This window comes from Podarcis gaigeae (genome assembly GCF_964106915.1).
Source record: "Podarcis gaigeae genome assembly, chromosome: 13".
Lineage (NCBI taxonomy): Eukaryota > Metazoa > Chordata > Lepidosauria > Squamata > Lacertidae > Podarcis > Podarcis gaigeae.
Genome location: NC_139689.1, coordinates 25,444,403 through 25,470,168, shown reverse-complemented (window position 1 = coordinate 25,470,168; position 25,766 = coordinate 25,444,403). Strand labels below are relative to the sequence as shown.

Genomic DNA, 25,766 nt, shown 5'->3' with positions numbered 1-25,766 from the left:
TACAGCTAACTTAAGTTTTAGCAAAGGAGACAAAATTAATTTAACCTGTTCATTACTACACTGAATGAACACCAATGCTTTAAACAATGACTTAAGCTTTAACTGAGCATTTGCTCTGTTTTATACAGAAGTATGTGAAATATACACTTCGTTGTGGCTAGGGAGAAGTCCCTGTATGACACAATTACATGCTAAGATTAGGTTGCTAGTGGTAAACAAAGCTTGCTGCATCTATTCAAAATGTCTTTGTTATATGCCATGGCAGATGAGAAACACACTTGCTACACTATCCATTGAAAACAATATTGTCCTAAACCTTGGTCTCTCAGCCATTGTGCTACAGTTTGCACAAACCAAAGTACAAGAAGACCCATTCTGAGCAGTGACAGTGGACTACATAACACAACGGAACTAGTACTTGAAGTATTTTGTTTTATTTTGTTGGGATTCCTATCTTTTGGTTAGCGTTCTTTATTTTAGAATATTCATTATATTTATCTTTGATAAGATAAATAAACATTTATAAATAAAAAAGTACCCAGATGAATTACTAAAGCTTACAACTTTAATTTGTTATTATTTATATAATATTTATGGTATTTACCTTTTTTGAAATTCTAAGTGCTTGGTAACATGGCCTCAAAGTAAAGCTGCATTGTATTGATTCTTTTACCTAGCACTGAAACAGAAGCTTACTTTAAAGCTAATTGAAGGAAGACCATTTTTTTTAAAGTTATTGCCCATACAATTTACAGAATCTTGAAAAAAAGGTTATAAATACTTGCTTTTTGCCACCCTAGCTTACTACAGACAGTACATAATATAAAGAACCCAGCCAGTGAGCTCAGCTTGGTGTCCGCCGCTAACCTTGGTGACCTAGATGACTGCCCATCTTGTGCACCCCTAAGTCTGGCCCTGCTTGGCTACTTCAAAGGTTATCTTGTACATGTACAATCTCTTGCCGATGCAGGAAATCCACTACTACCACATCACTGACAAACAGCCACCCAGGCTTCTCAAGAAACCCACTTTTGATAAAGTCTGCTCTACTGCCAAACAACTCGTTCTATCAGGAACTAATTCCAAATCAAAATCTAATTACAAAATATACAAAATCTTATTATTTGAACCTATTTGTGTGGCTCTTGTCCTTCTTGAGCAACAGAGAACACTGCACTAAGCATATCCAATTCCTTTAACCGATCCTTATAAGACATCCAGTTTTCTATCATAAGAGTTATACATAGAAATCACCTTTGCAGCACCATAAGACTGTAGAAGGTATTCAAAGGAAATAACCTCAAATTCAATAGATTTGACACAGCATTTTTTATCTCCCTGTTTCTCATGCTGTAGATAATTGGATTCATCAAGGGTGGAACTATGGAGTAGACCATGGCAAATGCCAAATCCACATGTGATGGGGTGTCAGAGGCAGGCTTGAGGTAAGCAAAGTATCCGGTGAATATAAATAGGGAGAAAACTAATAGGTGTGGAAGGCAAGTTGAAAAAGCCTTTTGCCTTCCTTCAGTAGAAGGTATTTTCAGAACTGCAGTAAAAATTTGCACATAGGATACAATGATGAAGATAAAGCTTCCTGTCCCAATGACAACACTTAACCCAACAACTCCAATTTCAATGAGGTACAAATCAGAGCAGGCCATCTTAAGTAAATGTGGGATTTCACAGAAAAATTGATTGACCACATTGGAGCAAAATTTAGGTGCAAAGGTACCTCCGGTGTGTAACACTCCATAGAGAAAGCTGATGATCCATACACTAACAATCATTTGGATGCAAGCTTCCTTATTCACCAGGATCTCATAATGTAAAGGTTTGCAAATGGCAATGTACCTATCATAAGCCATGACTGTGAGAAGAGAGAAATCTGATGCTACAAAGAAGACATACAAGAGGACTTGAGCAACACAGCCAGAGTAAGAAATGTGTCCGGTACTCATGAGGGAATTTGCCATGGATTTGGGGATAATGACTGAAACTGAGCCAATGTCCTGTATAGCCAAGTTCATCAGAAAGAAATACATAGGAGTGTGCAGGTGGTGGTCAAATGCTACTGCAGAGATGATGAGAAGATTTCCTGTAACTGTAGCAAGATAAAAAGCAAGGAATCCAAAGAAGTGTAGAATCTGCAGTTCCCGAATCTCTGAGAATTCCAGCAGATAAAACTCTGACGGAGCAGATTGATTCATTATTCTTTCCTCCTTGACATCGATGCTGCCTCTGGAAAGTAACAGAAGAGCAGTTGTTAAAAATGAGATTATTATTATTATTATTATTATTATTATTATTATTATTATTTCTAAATTATTTTAGAATAAGGCAATGTTCTGAGGAAGAAAAGCTGATGTTGATAACTGTAATATGTGTAATGTATTATTAGAATTGATGTTTGCAAACTCATTATACTAGTTTGATGTAACTAAAGCACAATGTCATTTAACAGTTTGAAGTTTCCATAAATCAACTGCCAAATATCCCACCTTCCAGTCATCGAGTCCCTGAGTGTGTAAACTCAAGTCACGTTTCATACACCCAAGAATGTTGTCCACATTCACTGCCTAATTAGACGATCTTAATGTTGCCTCTCTAACAGTGTGAAAATAATGTGGTAGCTCAATTATAAAAGGAAAAAGAACTAACTCATACCATCCCAAACTGGTCATCTTTAACATTTGGCAAATTAACTAGGGGGATTTTACTGATCCATTGTGTTTCTTGATTTCTCATCAGGCACAGTTGCTTAGTAAAATCAGAGTATGCCTCCAACTTACTGATACTTTCCCCCATTCACAGATATGTCCTTCCATTCATGCTTACACAAGTCACTCCCTGGCATCTCCAAGATGGAATGAAAAATGTCACTGTCTGACATCCTGGAGAGCTGCTACCAGACACTGTAGTGTCCTACAGAGGTTTTCTACACTGATTTGCAGTGGCTTTCCAGGGTTTCAGACAGGATTTCTTTCACCCCACCCCCTGAGCTTTACATGAAGATAGGAATGAACCCTTTGAAGCCTTGCAAAAAGCTGCGAGGGAGTGTGAGTAATATCATAGAATCATAGAGCAGTAAAGTTGGAAGAGGGAAATCTAGTCCAACCCCCAGCAATGCTGGGATTTTTTCCTCCAACATGGGGCTCAAATCCATGACTGAGATTAAGAGTCTCATGCTCTACCGACTGAGCTCTCCCAACTCATCATGGGAAGGGTGTCTCCAGCAATCCCACCCCTTCCCTTGGAAGCCCTTTGGTTGCCTCTTTTCGACCAAAGAGAAAAGGGTTTCAAAGAAAGGAAGCATATAGATGGTTGAGGAATGTTTATAGAACAGCCAAAGGAAAATGAAGAATGAGAATGTGGGCAAGGAGAGGAATTTGGACTTGTTGAACCTGATAGCTGTATGACAGGCACAAATAAAAAGTAACTGTCTTAGAAACACACCATTTCTGACATCACAAAATTATATGTGATGTAATTATTAGCTGGGTTGAAATGGAATAATGGATTATTATTTTTTAATCCAGGCTTCACATGGTATAATGTGAAGTTATTCAGCAATCTGACACAAAAGAAAATAGAATCATAGAGCTGGAAGGAAGGCTGAGGATCATCTAGTCCAACCCCCTGCAATGCAGGACTATGCAGCCGTCCCGTACGGGGATCAACCCTGCAACCATGCTCTAACCAACTGAGCTATCCAGGCTTTATTCACAGTATATCTCCAATACTTCAGAAAACGTCTACCTGAGATGTAGACATCCTTCCTCAGGAACACTGGATTACTTTTAGCAAACTTCCAAGGCTTTTCTTTAATGTAGAAAGGTCCTCTCCTTAAGATACTTCAGGTGAGGAAGAAGAAGAAGAGTTTGGATTTGATATCATGCTTTATCACTACCCTAAGGAGTTTCAAGCGGCTAACAATCTCCTTTCCCTTCCTCCCCCACAACAAACACTCTGTGAGATGACTGGGGCTGAGAGACTTCAGAGAAGTGTGACTAGCCCAAGGTCACCCAGCAGCTGCATGTGGAGGAGCGGGGATGCGGACCCAGATCACCAGATTACGAGTCCACCGCTTTTAACCACTACACCACACTGGTGTAGTGTCCAATTCAATTTTTAGTTGACATTAAATGCTAATATTCAGTCTTGCTATCAATAACCTGTAGCCTTCCAAGATGGAGATTATACAGCAGATCCACATTGCAATTCACTTGATTGTGTGAAAATATCTGAATATTTCAAGAAAATAGACAAATTGCATACACTGAAGTACTTTGTGCAATTCCAGACTCAAGAATACAGAGGAACTTTCATGACACAGCGCCTATACAGTATGTGGAGAAAAGACTATGATAGAGAGACAGGGACAGGGGGAGGGGAGATTCATTATTTTCATATAGAGTGCAATCGCAAAAAAAACACACAAAAAACACACTAAACAGCTTACTATTTTTCTTTGTAGAATTCTTTCCACTTTTTCTCCTCCAGTGAAATTAAACGATTGCATATCAGACCAGCTACACATGCAATTATATAAAAATACTCCTACACTTGGAACTATAAGGGCAATAAAATTTGTCAGCATGGGGAGGAGATTTATTAATAACTCATTTCTGTTCCTAGAGATTTGGTTTCAGAGGAATTGAAAGCCTCTCAGTAGTAGAGCTGTACAGAAACAAAATTATTTCAGATATGACAATTCAAAGAAACAATAGTTTAGGATGGATATATGCCCATTTCCAGAAGCACCCACAACATGAACTGCAGCAAGGAATGGTCACAGCTGCATGTTTAATTAGTATCAGGGACATAGAATTATGGAATGAGGTGTTTGGGGAAAAGTCAAGTTAGGTCTACTCCCTTTCTCAAATGAGGAAGGTATCTTTTTTTGACCCATCTATCCCTCTCCTCCATTCATAGGACGTGAATGGTGATAGCATTTTATTCTGTGAACTGCCCTGAGACCTCTGGGTACAGGGCAGTATATTATTATTATTATTATTATTATTATTATTATTATTATTATTATTATTAATTCCAAAGAGGTAGCTGTATCTCATCCCACCACAAAACAGCTCCAGCTGACCTACATCATTTGCTCCCTCATTTTATCCTCATAGGAACTGTAAGGAAAACACTAGCTATGGCCAAAGGTCAAACAGTGAACTTTTTGTGTGAGTGGGAATTTGAACCCATTTCAATATGATCACAGACTTCCCCATACTGGTGCCCTTCAGATGTTTTGGACCAACTCCTATCAGCCCCATCCAGAATAAGCTAATGGTCACTCCAAAATAACACACAGGCACACCAAAATAATACACAGGGATGGGGGGGGGGGGAGAGAGAGAAGGTTGCTGTAAACAGAGGGTCTCCTGCAGATACCATTTCATCTGTTCCATTTGGGCCTTTAGTGTGGTGGAATTTACCGTGTGGAAATCCTTCTACTTATATATTAGGTGATGTCTATATTGCCTCTTTGGCATGTGTTGAAGACTTTCATCTTCCAACATGCCTTCTAAGTGGATAGTCTTATCCTAGTTGGTATCTGAATTGGATTTCACAATATTTGTGCTAAATCAGGACTTCTTTTACCCTTGGTTAAACCTCCAGGGGTGAAATGTGGGTGATGGATGGAGTCACCCCACAATCTCTCTCTCACACACAGAGACACACATTTCAAAGAACACCTACTTCTCAGTTGATTCATGGAGATGAGCTGAAGAATAGGGCTATTTCTCCACGTTATTCATCAAACGATTACCATGATGACTAGGGACTGTGTGCTGGTCTCATCCAAACATGGAATCAACATTCTCTTTTGTACTTTTTGTCAAATTCAGAAAAGTCTTGGCTAGGGCTGAAAAAATGGGGGGGGGGCTCCAAATAGTGTGCTGTTAGCCTCCCTACTTCTAAATAACAGAGATTTGTTTTTCAGAGTACAATAAACAAGAGTGATATCAATCCAGTATGGATTACACAAACCATTAGCTTACATTTATAAGAATTAGAATATCAACAAACAGAGCAAAAAGTAAATTAACATATAAAGAGAAAAGCAGTATAAATGCCTCTTTACTTATGAACACTTCAGAATAATGTTGAGTTACAGAGTATTTCAAACCTTAACATGTCTAATTTACAATACTCTCAACTTCTGAAATGTATTTCACGTGCAAAATGTATTATAAATTAGAAGGGAAATGTGAGTAATTAGGCAGCATTTAATAATTAAAAAAACCAAATACTCTAAATTTTACAGCTTAAATATGTGTACATAGTGCAAACATCACAAAAATATCAGTTCCCCATTGGGATTTACAAATACTGCACATTTATAGGAAAAGCTTGTGAGATTATTAACACATTAGACACAGAAAAAATATTCTTGTGCCTTGAGCCAGAGCCCTCAACCCAAATTAAATGAATGTCAGGGGTACAATCATTAGCCATTTAATTATTGAAGTAAACTTAATTGAATTAAGTGGTGACTATGTACAATCTGACATGCACAAAATGGCACTGTAATTTTGTTTAACTGAGGAAGGGCAACTAAAGATAAATCCAGTCAAGACAGGAGCAATGGTGAACACCAGCCAATCTGAGCAGACAACAAAGGTGTAAATGGTGCAACTGACCTGGAGGAATGGATGGAGGATGACTTTGTGAACACATAGAGAATTTTGTGTCTACACACCCAAATGTACCCATGAAATAAATGGTGAGTTTCACAGAAATCAGAGTTGAAAGTGTCTTAAAATGTCATTTTGCTGAAGCAGGAAAACCCCTATCATAGCATCCCTAACAGATGACCATCCAGCATTTGCCTTAAAAAATGACTCATTTTCATCACCCTTTGACATCACCCTATTTTACTGTCAAAGTAATCTTTCATCAAAATATCCTTTGTAGAAAATCCAGCCTATTGGTGCAGGTCTTGGCATCTGGAGCAAAGGGAACACTAAGCTAAACATAGCCAGCCCCTTCACCTTTGAAGAAAAAAACTAGAGAAGACATTCATAGAAGAGAACCTCGAACCCAGTAGTTTTGACAAAGCATTTTTTACCTCCTTGTTTCTCATGCTGTAGATTATGGGATTCATCAGTGGTGGAACCATGGAATATATCATGGTAAATGCCAAATCTGATGGACTGTTAGAGGTGGGCTTGAGGTAAGCAAAGCAGCCAGTGAACACAAATAGAGAGACAACAATGGGGTGGGGAAGGCATGTTGAGAAGGCCCTTTGCCTTCCCTCAACAGAGGGGATTTTCAGCACTTCAGTGAAGATGTGCACATAGGTTGCAATGATGAAGATGAAGCAGCCTAACACAGTGACAGATCCTAACACAATAGCTCCAATTTCAAAAAGGTACAGATCAGAGCAGGCCATCTTAAGCAAATGTGGGACTTCACAGAAAAACTGATTGACCACATTGGAGCAAAAGGGGGAAGAAAAGGTACATCCAGTGTGTAAAACTCCACAAAGAAAGCTGCTGATCCATACTCTAATAACCATTTGGATGCAGGCTTGCATATTCATCAACATCTCATACTGTAGCGGTTTGCAAATGGCAACATATCGATCATATGCCATAACCGTGAGGAGAAAGAAATCAGATATTAAAAAGAAGAGAAAGAAGAAGACTTGAGCAACACATCCTGGGTAAGAAATGTATCTAATATTTAAGAGGGTATTGGCCATGGATTTGGGCATAATCACTGAAACTGAACCAAGGTCCTGTATAGCTAAGTTCATGAGAAAGAAGTACATCGGTGTTTGCAGGTGGGAGTCAAAGGCTACTGCAGAGATGATGAGAAGATTTCCTGTAAGTGCTGCCAGATAAAACACAAGGAACATGAAGAAGTGTAGAATCTGTAGTTCCCTTACTTCTGAAAATTCCATTAGAAGAAATCCTGACAGAGAGGATTGATTAACTATGCTTTGCTCCTTAGTATCCATGCTGTCTGTAGAAGGAAAAAGGACAGGTGTTAAGAGGAAATTGAAACATTGCAAGTAGTGGACCTACAGTACTTGCACTTTTGATTTTAAAATAGCAATAATAGTTACAGCTATACATCATGTATTTTGGAAAAAGAAGTTATGCTAGGTCTGTACACCAAGGTAGTGGTATAATTTAAAATATGCAGATGGAAGCAACTTTAGAATTGGTAATGAGACAGGGTCAGGCAGGGGAAAAATAGGTGATTGCTGTAATTGAGTATACATTGACTTAGATCACTTCTACTTCTTTTTTAAGAATTCATCCTGATTTGTTTGTTCAAATTTTACAAAAAGGTGATATAATAGCCATTGTTTATTGAACATTCATTCTGATTTGGTTGTTGAGAGGTGCACTTTCTCAATACTTTCCTTAGTGCAAAAAAAAAAAAAAAAAAATTATAGTAGAGCCCCAAATCCACAAAAATATCCATTCACCTGGGGCTGCGGTGGGGGTGGGGTTGCCACACAGCACGGCCATGTCCAGACAGGGGAAATCACCACCTACCTGCATGGCTGGGGGAGGGGGACGGTTGCCTAATACCACCCTCCACCTTGCTGTGCCAGACCTTCAAAATGGGCAGGCCTTACCCACAAACCAATTGGGGAAAGGGCATGGGGGGCTGCCCACCCCTGATATATTTAGAAAGGCAACCTGGAGCAGGCTGCATTCTTGGTTGATTTGCCAGTATGTAACTAAACACATATGAAGACCTCACCTGGATCAGGCAAAAGACCTCTAGAATCCTGTTCTCACAGTGACCAACCAGATCCCTATGAGAAGCCTGAGTTGAAGAGCAATCACTAGTTTTTACTGATATTTGGAGGCAGACTGCTGTCTTTGACACTAGAGGTGGAACAGAGCTATCATGGCCAGTAGATGCCATTAGCACTTTGTTTCATAAATTAGTCTGATTCTCTTTTAAAGCCACCCAAGTTGGTGACCATCATTACAATTTGTGGAAGTGAATTCCATAGCTAAAGGATACACTATGTGAAGAAGTACAGGTACTTTCTTTTGTCTATCCTAAATTTAACAACCTTAAGGTTCTAGGAAATCTAGGAAATACTTGGAAATCTCCACTTTTCTGTATTTTGCAGTGCAGTTCTGCAATCTCCCCCCCCCCCAAAAAAAAATTACATTAAAATGTTTGTATAGTGTATATTAAGGGAAACTGCAATAAAAATGCACACAACAGTGAATGTTAGTGGGGGGAATGTACAAAGATATATTGCGTTTGGGGAAAGTTCTTGTAAAATGTATGTACTGGATATAATTGTGTGAAAATGAATATTTTAAGAAAAAAATGTGCATGGCAATTTGTATGGATATTCATTCAGATTATTCAGCAAGAAACACACACAAACTGATGTGGAAATAGTGCAAAGAGAACTTAAGATTGTAAAAATGAGAAATGGAGAAAAATCTAAATTGAGAGATTCATCCATCCTTATCAAAGACTGCACAACAGACTCTTTACCCATTCTAAGCATCTAAAATGAACTGTAATATTCTGTTCTGTTTGAGTTTCATTGACAATAGAGAGTGCTAGGGGAGGAGCAAATGTATGGGAAAGAAAAGAATGAGAGAGGGGGAAGGAAGGAGAGTGCATTGTTTTTATACTGAGAGCAGTTGACTACTAAGATCATAAGAAAAATGTAAGCACCTAATAGCATACCTTTTTTTCTTCACAAATTTCTCTCAGCTTCATATTCTCTCCCCCCCTCCTTCAGTGGAAGTATTGAACATGTATCAGTTGAGCCATACATGACACCTTATAAACCCTGCGTGTGGATCTATGATGACAATATCAATTTGTTAATATGGGAAGGGACTGTCAGAAAAGGCGTGGCTAATTGGTTTACGACCCCAATTAGGTGCAGCTCCTTGAATGGCAGCCCGGCACTCTTCCGTCTGCGACCCCTCTGCTGGTCCTCCTCCATTAGCCACAAGTGCAGAGTAAACACAGCGGAAAGCTGTTGCTTCTCGGTGTATAAGAACCAAACACACCTAGGCGTCTGTGTGTTTACTTAACAGTCTTTATTACAGCAGTAAAATACAAAACAGCACTTCTCAGATTTCTCCTGGACTTCTAGCACTCATGGCTGCTACCGTCTCCCTCGGAAGCAGAGACGGAACAGTGAGGAACAACTCCTCCCTCCTTCAGAGTCACGCGACAGGAATTGAGGGACGTCACACAGAACTCTTTAACCCTGTGAGTTCTGAAACCATTAACACCCCCTCTTCCCTCCATTCCTGAGGTGACTTGGGTGTTTACCTTTACAGACCTCTTGTGCCCCCTCCTGGCATTCTTGTCAGGTACCAGTGAAACCTCCTCACAACTCCCAGGTTCGCACTGTGTGAAACCAACTCACACACCTGTGGCCTGATACCTCTCAGGTGGAATGCCCTTCGTCGTGCGACTGGACCGCCTGGGCACAAACGCAGGTGTGTCCTCTGCCTCACGGGATTCCCCCTCTGACCTAAAGCGTCTTCGAATTCTCTGCATTACGCTAACAGGAGACGCAGGCTCACTCTTGGGCTCTCTTTTAACAACCTGTGGAGACGCCCCACCCTGTTCTTGACCCTGGTCATCGACCTGGTCTTCATCAACAGGTTCAGCCCCTGGCTCTCCCTCATCGGAATCTTCCTGCTTTGAATCAGACAGGCATTCTGAGAGAACATCACGCCTTGCAGGAGTCTTTGACCAACCATCCTGCTCATAGAACTCAGCACGTTTACTGATCAGAAGCTTACTCTGATCACCTCCCGGATATGCAAACCGCCATGCTTTAGAAGCTGGTTCATACCCACAGAAGATCATTTTCTGGAACTTGGGTCCACTTGGCCTTTGCAGCGCTTTAGGCACTGGCACAGATGCCGGCGACCCGAACGGACGGAGGAAATGAATCTGAGGTTTCCTCCCGTGAAGCATGAAAAACGGGGTGTCACCTACCACTGAACTGTAGGACCGATTCCAGGTGAAATTCACATTCTTAATTGCCTCCATCCAAAAGCTTGGAGGTAACCCAGAGTCTGACAGCAACACCTGTGTAGCCTTAACCAGAGCTTCACTTCTGAGCTCTGCCACCCCCCTCTCTTGAGGAGAAGTCATCTTGTGATGTATCCCTTTCTGGTGAAAGAACTTCTGCAGAGCAGACCCAGTAAACTCTGCACAACGATCACTTCGAACTCCCTGTACCCTGGTGGAGAACCTTAGTTCCACCTCCTCAATCCAACTTTTAATCAGTTGCGCTGCATCTTCCTTGGATTTCAGAGCATGTGTCCAGGAATTCTGGCTAAAATCATCCTGCATCGTCAGCAGAAACCTGGCTCCTCCCAGACTTGGCTCTGCCATGGGACCCAACAGATCTATGTGAACAAGCTCAAAAGGTTTTGTGGTTACCCTGTCCACCCTGGGGTAACTGCACCCTTTTACCTTTGCCTTTCTGCAAGCCTTACAATTTATGGATCTTCCACATTCCTGAATTTTACAGCCTTTGGTACACTCCTGTAACACCTGGATTTCTTCAAGAGAACTATGGGCTGTCTTCTTGTGCCATGCACATGCACATGAAACATGAGTGGGAACTGTAGCACGCATAGCTTGTGCCCTCTCAGCCTTCCCCTCACCCCTCAGAGGTGTTTTAAGAATAAAGAGATCATTCTGCCCCTTTTTAACTCTTACTAGTTGCTTCCCTCCCTTGGAGATCGTACAAACATCATTTTCAAAGTACACCTTAAACCCCTTTTTCAACAAATAAGGCACAGATAAAAGACAGTGATGCATCCCAGGTACAACGCAAACTTCCATCTGCTCCTGCAAAACAGAAAAATAGACATTTGCAACGTTAGTCACATTTTTCTTTTCTCCATTTGCAAACTGAACAGTTTTTCCACCTGGAATTGCCTTGCAATTCCACATCTCGACAGCAGGGGTCTCAGGAATCAGGTTGCGGTTAGCTCCTGAGTCTATGACAAAGCATAGGTCATTGTCTCTCTCAGAGCTGTCCTTCAACATCACCATAGCAACAAACGTCTCGCTGCCCCCTCCCTTTGGGCTTCTGCAGCTGTTCTCTCTGGTTGTCACGGCAACCAACTCCGCCTTGTTCAGGACCTTCCGTAGTTAAGGCTACACAGGTGTTGCTGTCAGACTCTGGGTTACCTCCAAGCTTTTGGATGGAGGCAATTGTCCGTAGAAGCAACTTCCTCCATTGCCTTGGAGACCGGACTGGCCTCTGCGTTCCCACGCAACTCTGTAGGGCTTATCTGCACGTTGTGCAGGTGGCTAGCCTTGAAGCGTCTAACTCTCCGCAGCTTCTCAGACCTCGGCTGATGACGAAAACAACTCTTGGCTGCCTTTGGAAAACAAGCCATTTCTGAGCTTCCACCGCTCACTGCCCCCCCCCCCCACTGCTCTCAGGGCTCCCAGGACGTTTTCCTGCACCCCCTCTGGTGGGTAAAGGGCTCCCAACGCTTGGCCTCTGACCTGGCTCCTCACACAGGTATGGTGCAGCATTCATACAGCTGCCAGCAATAGTCCCTTCGTCCCCCTCTGGGGGCTCACAGCTTCCCTCAGCTGTGTGTCGGCTCTCAAGAATGTGCCCAGCGCCATCTTGCCTCTCCCCTTCGGATGTGGCCACGTCTTGGCTCTTGCGTTCCACTCCTGCTTCACAAGCCTCACGGAGTGCCAGCCAAGCAGCCTCAGGCCTTTCAGCATCCAGGATAACTGGCTTCAGAGCAGCATTCACATTTTCTGCCAGAAAAGCAAGCACACGCTTTTCAGCTTCACTCAACCCTGCAGCCTTTATAGCTGCCCCAGCCGCTGTCTGTGGGGGCTGGACTGCTTCCCAAAGGTTTTCTCTGACCAGGAAAAGTTCTACGTGAAAGCTCCACTTCCACCAACTATCGCACGTCAGTTTCTCACATGGCAGCTTAAGCTCAAAGCCATGCTTTTGGGACTGCGTCATTTTTCTTCCCGGGGCCCCAGCTGTACTCACGTAACCAGTCAGCTCTCCAGCACCCGGTTTTCAGCCGCTCTCAGCTCTCAGCTCCTTCCAGCCAGCTGCTCTGCCTCTCAGTGTCAGGCAGGACTCAGCCTCTTCCCAGCTGACTTCAAAACACACCGGCACACTTCGCAACAGCTTTATAGCAGTAAACAGCGTCCATAACCTGTCAGAAAAGGCGTGGCTAATTGGTTTACGACCCCAATTAGGCGCAGCTCCTTGAATGGCAGTCCGGCACTCTTCCGTCTGCGACCCCTCTGCTGGTCCTCCTCCATTAGCCACAAGTGCAGAGTAAACACAGCGGAAAGCTGTTGCTTCTCGGTGTATAAGAACCAAACACACCTAGGCGTCTGTGTGTTTACTTAACAGTCTTTATTACAGCAGTAAAATACAAAACAGCACTTCTCAGATTTCTCCTGGACTTCTAGCACTCATGGCTGCTACCGTCTCCCTCGGAAGCAGAGACGGAACAGTGAGGAACAACTCCTCCCTCCTTCAGAGTCACGAGACAGGAATTGAGGGACGTCACCCAGAACTCTTTAACCCTGTGAGTTCTGAAACCATTAACAGGGACAATCATGTCCCTTTTGCGTTCTTGGAGATCTGCTCTCTTGGGAATCCAAGACTTCTCATTAGTAAGGCATACTAAGCAACTTTAATTCTGTTTTTTGCTAATATGGTTAGTAAAGACTGACAAAAGTTCATGAGAATTACAGATTACAGGAAGATAGAAAGCTGTATTGTACTGAGTCAGACCATTGGTCTATGTAGCTTAGCATTTTTTACACTGACTGGCATTGGCTCTCCAGAATGCCTGAATGTTCCTCATGCTTTTGCCCTACACCTAGATGCTATCTCACACACTGTCTTGTTAAAAAAGTATCATAGAATCATATAATTGTAAGAGTTGTAAGGGACACCAAGGGTCATCTAGTCCAACCCTTTGCAATGCAGGAATCAAAGACCTCTTTGCCCATACAGAAGCCAAACCCATGACCTTGGTGTTGTTAGCACCAAGTCCTTAAAAAGGACTTCATCACCCTTTGATAAAACCTATTTTACTGCCAATGCAATGTTCCATAAAAATGTCCTTTGTTGCAAATCCAACCTCTTGATGCAGGTCTTTCCATCTGGGGCAACAGAGAAAACTAAGCAAAACATATCCAGGCCCTTCACATTTGAAGAAGAAAGCTAGAGAGGGCATTCATAGAAGAGTGCCTCAAACCCAGTACTTTTGACAAAGCACCTTTTACCACCTTGCTTCTCAAGCTGCAAATTACTGGATTCATCAGTGGTGGAACCATGGTATGTATTATGGTAAGTGACAAACTTAATTGGGAAGCATGTTGGGAATGTTACTGGTCTTCACCAGCAAATCCCTTTCACATTTCTTGGCATATGCTTTGCAAGGAAACCCTCCAGCCCACCCCCCATCATCACTGTCAGACCCATTCTACAAAAGACCACAGGTTGGATACATATGGGCCTTCAATGGCCTCCACAAGATGATCCAGGAAAAAAGATTCCCAGCACTGGCCTTTTACTTAGAACAGAGATTGATGAAAAATTGGGAGGGGAAGGTTTGGGGACACACACACACCAAGATTGCCACCACTGTCTTGTTTTCATGAGGAGACAGGTGGGAAAAAAATAGGCAGGACAAAAGATGTGGGTTTAAACTAGGGCCACTTTATTAATAACAACTTGTGAACTGTGCAGGATGCCTCTACGTTGCCTTCCTGGTGACGCGCAGCTTGGGACGTCCATAAATCTCCAGTCCCGGCACGCTCCCAGCGACACATATCAGATGGTTACGTGCACACTCAATGACTCAACTCAACAGAGTATAGCAGAAATGAAGTGGACCTTGGTGTGTGCTATCTAAGCATTTATTAAACAATATATACAGGACAAAGGAATCATGGCGTTTCCTCTCTTCTTTTTCCAAAAGAGAGAGAGAAAGTACAGCAGTACAACAGTGGAAGAGATAAGACTAGCTTCCGTTCTCACAGTTTCCAAGCCTGGAAACTAAACATAGACATGTAATTACACATCCAGCAATGGAGCAGTGAAATGCTAACAGTTCAGGGGGCAGAGGAGACTGAGCGTGGAGCCACGGGCTCTGTGGCTGGCTTCTTCTCAATGCAGTTTCATTCCTGAAGCCCTAGTGATGAAGTAGACCACACACAAGCATTATTTATGCTTATATTTTTAAATACTTTTTATTAATTTTTCATTAATAACAATCCAATGGTAACCACATGAATACATTTCCAAATCATGCCCAATCTCAATACAAGCCAATTAAACAGTCTGAATTAAACATTTTGGCTGACTTCCTGTGTTCTGGCTGTCAGGAGTTGATATTGTTCCCTTGATCCTGCACCAATTCTTTTAATTAATCCAAGTTCCACTATTCCGATCTAATCCTTTGTTCTTGCAGCCACTGATATAATGACTTTCAAAGATGTTTCTATAAATCCATATCAGTTACCCTGCAGAGAGAATTTATTTCATATAGCTGTGTGGAATACAGTGGTACCTCAGGTTACATATGCTTCAGGTTACATACGCTTCAGGTTACAGACTCTGCTAACCCAGAAATAGTACCTTGGGTTAAGAACTTTGCTTCAGCATGAGAACAGAAATCGTGCGGCGGTGGCATGGCGGCAGCAGGAGGCCCCATTAGCTAAAGTGGTGCTTCAGGTTAAGAACAGTTTCAGGTTAAGAACGGACCTCCGGAACAAATTAAGTACGTAACCAGAGGTACCACTGTATTTTTTCCTTCTTCTTTTGTTCATGTTGGAATCAGTTCTCTTTCCTCCGCCGAGTGCTCTTTTGCAAGTATGCCACAACTCTCCATCTTGCTTTGAAATCGAAAGCAGTCCAGGTCCGGCTGTGACTTCTGAACCACTTCCAATATTCATCTCCTTGCTTTTAATGAGCTGGTGTCTCATCAAAACCATAATAAATCAAAGTTGAGCTCTCTTTAATTGGCAATGTGCAAATCCTCATAAAATTCCACACAGTCCATTCTTTCAGGCATTCCATAGATAAATGTCCTTGACATGTGTTTTTTTTTTGGAGGAGGCTGTCACTACCATATTAAACATCTTGGACAAGCCTCTCCACCACACCTCCAGGTTGTCAGAAGGAAGGAAGGAAGGAAGGAAGGAAGGAAGGAAGGAAGGAAGGAAGGAAGGAAGGAAGGAAAAGACTTATTGCACTTCCACCTTTTTGTGCTATTAAAAAAAGAGAGCCACACTTATACCCATTTCCTTTTTGTTCCTTCCTTGTTCTCCATAGCTTCTCAACCCCTTTGTTTTGTTTTCATGCACTTTGAATAGAACTGTACAGTTCTCCACAGAATGTCAATGGAAACAGTGATTGAGGATGACTTTCTAGAGCATATCAAGGCCCCTGAAAAGGAAAGGGGCAAAAAGGCAATAAACTAGGGAGACCAAAACTATAAGTGGAGCTTTAAAGAAATGAAAATGTTTCATTATATTGTGTTCTGTTAAGTGGTTATTAGACAGTTGCTTTATCTTCCAAGGTTCTTGTGGTGAGAGCCCTGTAGACATCCACAACACCCTTGTGGGTAAGTCCATGCTACTCAATTTCTGTTTTAATTTCTCCCTTTGGGTCTCTGCTGCTACATATGCAGATTTCTGAAGAACAGATTCTTGAAATCTGAACACGAGCAGAGATAGATCAATCGTCTCCAAATAAACACAGTGATTGCATTATTATATGAAAAAGGCATTCTTAAGAGAAATTAACAGGTAAGTTAAGGTTTGGAAATGATTTTCTGGTTTTTGTTTCTCTAGCTAATTCACTGAAATCTAAGTAAATTTGAATAAATTGTGAATTTGAACAATTATAGTAGGAGGCAATTCAATGAGGAACTAGAAAACAAACGTGCGGTTTACTGCTGCCCAAATTTCATCAACTGCTATTGAAAACATGTAGATTGCTTATAAGGTTGTATTTACTAGTCATTAGTCACAGTAGTGTGACAGCCTCCCCATTAAATTTTAAACCATTCTAGATTGTGAATGCAGAAGACCTGCAAACTGATAAGAAACTGTGATTCAAAAATTTAAATAAAAAGGAAGGATGTACATTGTAGGAAAGAAATGTGGCAAATGAGATTTGAAAAGCAAAATAATACATTCTTTTAAGACTGACAATATAACCAGCTAATTCAATGAACAAGTTGCAATGTAGAAAAGAAAGACAGTTTTCCTTGTTTCATGATCTCTTCTTTCTTTTCTTCCAATTATATGTATATTCTACTAGTACATAGATGGGAAATTTGTGGCCTCCAGATTCCGGATTCTGCAACTCCCATCAACCCAGCCACAATGGTAAATGGACAGGGTTTATGGGAGCTGTAATCCACAAACCTCTTAATGGTGCCTGGTTTGCCATCTCTGAACTCCTGGTTTGCTACTTAAAGTATAAGCATAAAATATCTAGGAACTGTTGGAAGAACAACAACAGGGATCATTCAGCTGGTAACTCAAGGGTTAATTCTGCTGACAGTGGTGGTGGAGGAGGAGATGTTGTGTACCTACCCATCAGAATGGCATGATCCTTGCTGATATAACATGAGTTATTATTGTCTTGTTAGCTTTGAGGGAATTTTCCTCTGTATGTTTGTTGAACATCTGCCTTTTCTGTACAAGGCCTGACATAAAAAAGACAAAATCCCTCTGTTTCCCCCTCTGCTCAAATTATGCACTGTTTTTGTTTCATTTTATCTTTGGACTCTATTTTAATTATTCAAGTTGTTCTGTTAACAGGGAAGACTCTCCATCTCCCAAGCACAGACAAACTGTGAATTAGGAATCCAGAGTACAGTGGTACCTCTGGTTACGTACTTAATTTGTTCCGGAGGTCAGTTCTTAACCTGAAACTGTTCTTAACCTGAAGCACCACTTTAGCTAATTGGGCCTCCTGCTGCCGCCATGCCGCCGCACGATTTCTGTTCTCATCCTGAAGCAAAGTTCTTAACCCGAGGTACTATTTCTGGGAGGTACTATTAGTGGAGTCTGTAACCTGAAGCATATGTAACTTGAAGCGAATGTAACCCGAGGTACCACTGTATGTCAAAGCCATTCAGTTAGATAATGTTCTTCTCCCAACCACCTTAAATAGCCACGCTTACACATCTTTGCTTTACATTTTGTGTTTTACCAAAAAATAAAAGCTCATAGTGGGTTTGCTAAACACACAATGGTGACAAAGAAACTTGCAAAATCTTTGTTTTCTTGCCAACATTTCCTCCTGTTCTCTCCACAGAATATTTTCCAACCAAAGGAATGGTAAACCAAACATCTGTGACAGAATTCATCCTTCTAGGGTTTTCTGATATTCGAGAGCTCCAGATCTTACATTTTGTGTTGTTTCTCTCTCTTTATTTAGCAGCCTTAATGGGGAACTTCCTCATCATCGTAACCATAACCCGAATCCAACATCTTCATACTCCCATGTATTTTTTCCTGGCTTTCCTATCCTCCATTGATGCCTGCTACATTTCTACCACTGTGCCCAAATCCATGGTCAATTCCTTGATTAATGTCAATGTGATTTCATTCTCTGGCTGTGTCACCCAGGTTTTCTTGGTTGTCACATTTGCAGGGGCTGAGCTGTCCTTTCTCACTGTTATGGCTTATGACCGTTATGTAGCAATCTGCCACCCTCTACAATACATGCTGATTATGAACTGGAATGCCTGTCTTCAAATGGCAGCTGCTTCGTTGCTCAGCAGTGTCCTCAATGGTGTGATCCACACTGTAAACACATTTAGGCTACATTTCTGCCAGTCTAATGTGATTGAACAATATTTCTGTGATATCCCTCAGTTGTATAGGATATCTTGTACTAACACGGAAGCTAGTGAGCGCTTCACGCTTGCCAGTGTCTTTTGTGTGGGGTTGTTCTGCTTTTTGCTTGTCTTGGTGTCCTACAGTTATATCTTCTCTGCAGTGTTCAAGCTTCAGTCAGCACAGGGAAGGTATAAAGCCTTTTCCACCTGTATCCCACATTTGACCATATTTTCTTTGTTTGTTTCTACTGTTATGCTATCCTACATGAGACCAAAGACTTTGTCCTCTCCATCTCTGGATTTGTTGGCTGCTGTTTTGTATGCCATTTTGCCACCTCTGATGAATCCCATAATTTATAGCCTGAGAAACAAAGAGATCCAAGGTGCTTTGCGGAAAATGTCTCAGAAAAAATAGAAATGAATTTTGCCTGGTGACCTCAGATGGAAGACTACTAGGGTTGTGTCCAATATCTTTCACATTTAGAGCAGAGTCATTGACATGAATTGACATAACAAACTTCCAACTATTAATTTCTATGGGGCTACTTAGAGTAGAACTTAGTTGGAGACAACCTTTTGCTAATAATTATTTCCCTATTTAAAATATTTGTATGCTGCCTTTCTACCTAACCATAGGGGCTCCAAGGTTGCTCATCATTTTATGATAAATGCCAGTTCGCCTAAGCATACGGACATTGTATCCATGAATGGAGGCAAAGATTGTACATGGACACCCCATCTCAACATCCTTGTGCACGAAATCCCACCCACTGCAGTGGGCATCCACATCCATTTATCTTGATGTGAATAGAACACCTCACACTATCAAGTATTCTGCTTTATCAGGGGTTTCCATTGTGTGGAGCATTCTATTTGTATATATAAAAAAGCATTAACCTGAGCCCTGAGCTCATGTTTAAAGTGGCTGTGGCTTAGCAGGCTCTCAGCAGCCTCCAATTCCCCCTTCTCAGTCTTTGTGTGCTTCTTGGACCAATACAAGAAGGAGCCATAGTTTGGCTCCCAACTCGGCAAATACTGCACATGAAATGAAGAATCTCTCTAAGAAAGGATTTTATAAGCTTTGCTAACCCAAAGACTACATGATCCTTTTTGTAAAGAAACCAAGTACTTTTCTTTTTAAGACGTTTGGAACCTTTCTTCTTCTTTGTTTTACTCCCAGTTGATGAAAATTTGTTTCATGCCACTGCTGGAAACTCTGTGAGTAAACCACAGTGGGTTTTACTGGGTTGTTTTTTTTTGTGGTTTTATTTTTTGATTTTATTCTGTAAACCACCCTGAGACCTGTAGGTATATCGTGGTATATAAACAACAACAACAACTACAACAACAACTACAACTGAAACAATTCACTTATTTGCAAAGCTAAGTGTCTGTGATTCATTCTAGCCTGAGTATTTTCATGTGGAATGTTTGTTTAAAGATGGATGGGGGCAGGTATAAATCTAACTATGTACTTGGTAGCAATCACAATTGTACAGCGGTACCTCTAGTTATGAACTAGACATTGAAAATCAACACAACCTCTCCAGGGGTGGGGGTGTCTGCTCCCCCAGGTATCATGGAATAACCCCACCACTTGGCCTTCCATCATATATGTCATCTCTTTCATCTGTACCACACCGACTTGCATTTATTCGTGCAAGGTTCAATGTTTTTCCATCGAACCTGCTGAGCCACAGATTTTCCAAGGGTTTGGTGTCTCCGCTATGCGAGTGTGACGGGAAAACAGTTGAATCTCTTCCACATATAATGTTCAACTGTCCCTTACATAGCATAGCCAGGACTAAATTCCTGGGTCCTGCTTTACTGCGCTTGGTTGGCAGGCCTGTTGAGTCACATGCCGCACTGCTTTTGCAGGATACAGATCCTTCTGTAACTCTGCAGGTGGCGAGATTCCTGAATGCGGTTATCTCACACACAAAAACCACCAAAAAACAACATCAACAACAAAAACTAATCGGACAGTTATGATGAGAGTGCATGACGGATCTCGTCTCCAGTTCTCCTTTTTCTGTGAACCGTCCCTTGGATTTTTCCGGGCCCCAAGCTGTTATTTGTCACTGCTCAATGACCCACCCTTGCATCGTGGTGTTCCCCTTCTGTTGTTAGATGTATTGGTTTTTATGTTTCTGTGCTTTTAGGTTTGTACATATTTTATGGGCTAATAGCCGTAAATAAATAAATTTGAATTTGATATGAACTTAATTTGTTCTGGAGGTCCATTCTTAACCTGAAACTGTTCTTAACTAGAGGCGTGCTTTAGCTAATGGGGCCTCTTGCTGCCGCTGCACCGCCAGCACACAATTTCCATTCTCATCCTGGGGCAAAGTTCTCAACTCAAGGTAACTCTTCCAGGTTAGCAGAATTTGTAACCTGAAGCATTTTTAACCTGAGGTGTTTGTAACTTGAGGTATCACTGCCCTGGAGATTAGGAATCTCTCTTCCAAGCCTCTTTCTCCAACACAGACAGAGGCAGCCCCCTCTAAATAAAAATTCTACTCAGCCACCTCATCCACCCAGCTTAGGCCACCTAAATTCTGGGAGCCTGGATGTTGCAAGAAGAAGGAAGACTAATGAGTAGATGTTTCAAACTTGAATGCCAGGATGCCAGTCTCCTTTGTGATTGGCTAGGAAGGCTAGCCATATCCAGCTGCATTCCCTCCCTTTAGGAGTAAGTTTCCTGAAATTTCCTCAAGAAAAAGGGGAGAGTGTCTGTCTGTTCAGACAGTTTGGCAAAAGAAAAGAAAAGAAAAGAAAAGCTTCTAAGAAGTGTAGGACAGATCCATATTGTTGCATACCACTCCAATCACCAAGTGTTGCGAGATTCCAGGGGTCCTAGGTGCTTACCCAGGATCTCAGTTTCCTTTGGAATGAGGTACAGTGGAGAATGTGGTGTCTTTAGGCTAAGGGGTTTATTTGCACATATATAGAACCTTAGCCTGTGATGGAGGGGTTCACAGCATTAACATTCCAAGAGGGTCTTGCTGCTCCCAGAGCCACATACTGGGATTTCAACAGAAATCAGTCTTTCCCAGCTGCCCAACTTGAAGTTTCCAGATTCTAGTTTATACCTTCCAAGACTCAACTCTCAATGATGCCCTTTGTATTTCTATTAACCAGTGAGTTGAGGAAGGCGGTTCAACCCATTTGCCATATGCCACAGAACAACTGCCTTTGTTACCTTAATGGCCCATACCTAAAGGGCCATTATCTCACCAGGAAGATAGGTTTGATATTCCAGGAACTGGATGCATATTGCATCCAGGAATTGTAAAGGGGCTCAAGCATACAGCATACCCCCCTGCCACACCCACAAAAATTTAATAATAATATATTCGTGAGGGCTGCGAAAGCGTTGTTATATCTATGGAAGTTTTTGATGTTTTATAACAGCAGGGATGCACAGCTATTATTTTCACTTCTATTCAAAGCACCACCCCATGATGCCTCTGAAACCAAACTGTCAACTGTGACACAGAACCAACATCACTAGAAGCATTGATCTACAAATACAGTTCAATGAATACATTGCATGAAAGTTAGATAGAAAATGGAGAAGGACTGAAAGTACACAACACACACACACACACACACACACACACAATTAAGGTTATAATAAGGATAAATAATTAATTCCCTTTTCCTGTTAGTTGCTTCCTGGTGTTTAGATCAGGTCTCAGAACAATGATATAACATTTGGGGAAGAAAATGCAAGCCAAGAGGCCGGTGCTGGAAGCCAAGATGGCAAACACCTCCACTGCCACAATGTATTTCCCTTTTGTGCTCAGATAACCTGGAATAAAGGAGACCCAGACACTGCAAAACACCAACATGCTGAACGTGATGAACTTGGCTTCGTTGAAAGAATCAGGCAGCTTTCTGGCGAGGAAAGCGACAGTGAAGCTGATGATGGCCAAAAAGCCCAGGTAGCCAAGGACACTGTAGAACATGGTGATTGAACCTTCATTGCATTCAACGATGATGTGCCCAGCCAGAGAGTGCGTGTCAAGATCTGGGAATGGAGGAAAGCTTGACAGCCAAGAGGTGCAAATGCCTACTTGGATGAGGGAGCAGGAGAGAACAACAGCATTTGCCACCTTCTGCCCTAGCCATTTCCTCATTGTGTTGCCTGGCTTTGTGGCCAGAAAGGCCAGGATCACAATGATGGTCTTTGCCAGCACAGAAGAAACTGCAACGGAGAACACGATGCCAAAGGCTGTTTGCCGTAGAAGGCAAGTCACCTTCCCAGGTCTGCCAATGAAGAGCAAGCAAGAAAGGAAGCAAAGCAGGATGGAGATGAGAAGAGTGATGGTAATGTTCTGGTTGTTGGCTTTGACAATGGGGGTATTCCAGTTCTTCACAAATGTGTATATCACCATACCGGTCACTACAGCAAAGGAAACAGCAAGAGAAACTAAAACAATCCCCAAGGGCTCCTCATAGGATAGGAAAATTCTAACTTTGTTTATGCATTCATTTTTGTCCGCATTTGGATATTGCTCTTCTGGGCACTTGGCACAATTAATTGCATCTAAAAGGGGAAAACATAACATCATTAAGTCTACCCCATTCATATGTCATTGTTTAGTGTATGAAGATAATGAAGTAATGATAAACATTGTATTTTTCATTATTTTTAAATTTTAAGAATGACATGCTTCCGAGTCTACCTGCGCTATCTCCTCTTGGTACCCAAGCTGCTTGGTATATTTAAAATGATATTGTGTTCTCCATTTAATGACTGTCAATTTTCTCCTTTTTGCCAGGGTGGATGAAATGTGCATGCCTGGATTTCCTTCATTGACTTTTCTTTGTAGGTGTGTGGAATAACAGTTATCCTATGTGGGTGGGTAGGGGAGCCTAGGAGTTAGGGCCATGTGAAGGGATTTATTTTTGCAGAGAATGAAAAATGGAGACTGCTCGTGTCCACGTCTCAGGGTCTGGGCCAGGCCCACTTGCCACTACAGTTCGTGCAATGTGATATCATAATGTCACGGCGCACACATGTGACATCATGACGTCATAGCACCACCCTGGGCACCCATAATCTGGGATCCAAGTTGGCGCCACTGTTGCTAGCTTAATTTACACCAGTTTGCAAGGTCATGTGACCCAGCTGAATGTGCTTTGGATCCTATTCCCCACTGGCCCTGCTAGTTCCTTAGAATTCCCCCTTTGCAGGTGTGATTATATTTTGCTTTGACTGGTAATCAGATTGGAATCTGTGCAATGTATCTCATTTCATTTTCATTTGTCTTTATCTAACTGTTCTATATGTTGTTACTTTATTCGAAAAAACGAATCTCTCTCTCTCTCTCGCCTCCCCACCCCCCGACACACATCCCAATGAAAATTGATGTCTCATACTTGTTTCTTTAGATATCATGTCTTCTGGACATGGGACACAGTCATGACAGCAAACTTGTTTCCCTTCCTGTGCCATCTTTCTATATCCAAGGAGGCAGTTGTCAACACACATTGCTTGAGGTGGTGTCTGTTCAAACAAAAAGTTTTTTAAAATGAAGGTGGCATCAGTCTTTTCAGACCAACTACTATATTTATAATTTCTCTTTTTGGGGCATGAAATAATGACTTCCAATCCCTCATGGGGCACCTTTTTGTAATGCAAAGCAGTTACAAATGGCAACATACTGAATTTTAAACAGCATCAAAAATTGATGATGCTGTTATGTGTTTGTGGGCATCAGACTCCTGTGAGTTTGCTGTCTGTTCTTGTTGGCATATGTCTGACTCAAGACAATAGAGTGTTCCTCTGGGGATGTAGTCTGAACAACTGCATCGTTTTTGCTGCGTTAGTGGTACTGAAGTGACTTCTCCGGGACACAAGGCTGGGCAGTGTATATGGAAGTCCTGGGCTGCCCAGATGACAATACATTCCTCTTGCTCTCACTGATGTTGCCCAAAGGGAATCAGAGCCATAAAACCATAGCTGTCAACTTACAGATTTGAAAATAAGGGATCAGCAGCCTTGAAAATAAGGGACCAGCAGCCAAAATAAGGGACCTGCAGCCTCACCTGTTCCAGGCACTCCAGTCTTCCTGTCCTCCTGCAGTCTGGTCAAACTCATGCTGGTAGCTTCGAGAACACTGTCGAACCAACTTTGTAACCAGAGGTTCAACTGAATAGAATCTGAATCACATGCACCACAAGGCCTATGCAACCTCAACTTAAGATGGCTCCCCGGCCTGGCTTTGCACTGCAAAGTTTGCAGCAGCACATGCAACAAAATGGCACCCAACATTCAAAAAAAACCCTCAGCTTGCATTAACTAGCCACACACAAGGCATGCAAGCTCCACCCCCCAGTCATTCTTAGACTTCTTATTGGGTGAGCAACACAGCCAAGCAACACAGTTGGAGCCTCCCTCCTCCCTGGCCGGCAGGGAGGGAGAAGAGCTGCTTCCTTTGAAATTTGAGGGACATCATTTAAGAGACATTTAAGGGACATCTATCAATAAGGGACAGCAGCGGGACATGGCGCTGGAATAAGGGTCTGTCCCTTCAAATAAGGGACACTTGACAGCTATGCATAAAACTGGGACCAGACAGCTGTCATTTCTGGATGCAGTACGTGTTAATAGTTAATTTTATTTGAGGTGTTAGCCTGGTGTAATGGGTAATTAAGACAACACAGGATCAAAGGGCTAAGTGTGAAAAGGCATTTCAATGAGGCCTTTCCTGCTTTGCATATATAAGCCTGGCGTTTAGAATAGAGAGTTGGAAATAATGTGTGCAGAAGCATAGTGCAGGAGGTGGTAGGAGGGTAAGTTAGGCATTATGTGACCTAAGAAGGCAAGCTACAGGGCAGAGATCCTGCTGTGCCTATGTATTTATGTGTAAATAAATGATATATAATATAGACACCATCTCATTG

At 41.9% G+C, this 25,766-nt stretch overlaps 3 protein-coding genes across 4 annotated transcripts in view; 1 reads left to right on the top strand and 2 right to left on the bottom strand.

The window, feature by feature from the left end:
- Positions 1-585: 585 nt before the first annotated feature.
- The window catches only part of LOC310829574 (olfactory receptor 14A16-like), a 28,464-nt gene continuing 3,283 nt past the window's right edge, over positions 586-25,766 (bottom strand). Inside the window, exons 3-5 of one of the 2 annotated variants that reach the window (XM_083708220.1) lie at positions 24,240-24,366; positions 3,760-3,854; positions 586-2,241 (exon numbers count right to left, since the gene is read on the bottom strand). In XM_083708220.1, coding sequence (XP_083564346.1) covers positions 1,251-2,210 — 960 coding nt within the window. In that variant the 5' untranslated portion in view covers positions 2,211-2,241; positions 3,760-3,854; positions 24,240-24,366 and the 3' untranslated portion in view covers positions 586-1,250. Of the gene's footprint in view, positions 2,242-3,759; positions 3,855-22,460; positions 23,404-24,239; positions 24,367-25,766 lie in introns of those variants that run through there. The other variant, XM_083708219.1, reaches the window with a different exon arrangement.
- LOC310830811 (olfactory receptor 14I1-like) lies at positions 7,001-7,975 on the bottom strand (the record flags this gene model as incomplete). The annotated part of the gene is made up of 1 exon (XM_083710647.1): positions 7,001-7,975. One exon carries the CDS (start codon positions 7,973-7,975, stop codon positions 7,001-7,003), a length of 975 nt encoding a protein of 324 aa, XP_083566773.1.
- Positions 18,346-25,766, top strand: part of LOC310830488 (olfactory receptor 14I1-like) — a gene marked incomplete at both ends in the record, with an annotated part of 50,565 nt that continues 43,144 nt past the window's right edge. Inside the window, one exon of the mRNA XM_083710268.1 lies at positions 18,346-18,411. Within this exon, the coding sequence (XP_083566394.1) occupies positions 18,346-18,411 (66 nt within the window). The remainder of the gene's footprint in view (positions 18,412-25,766) is intronic.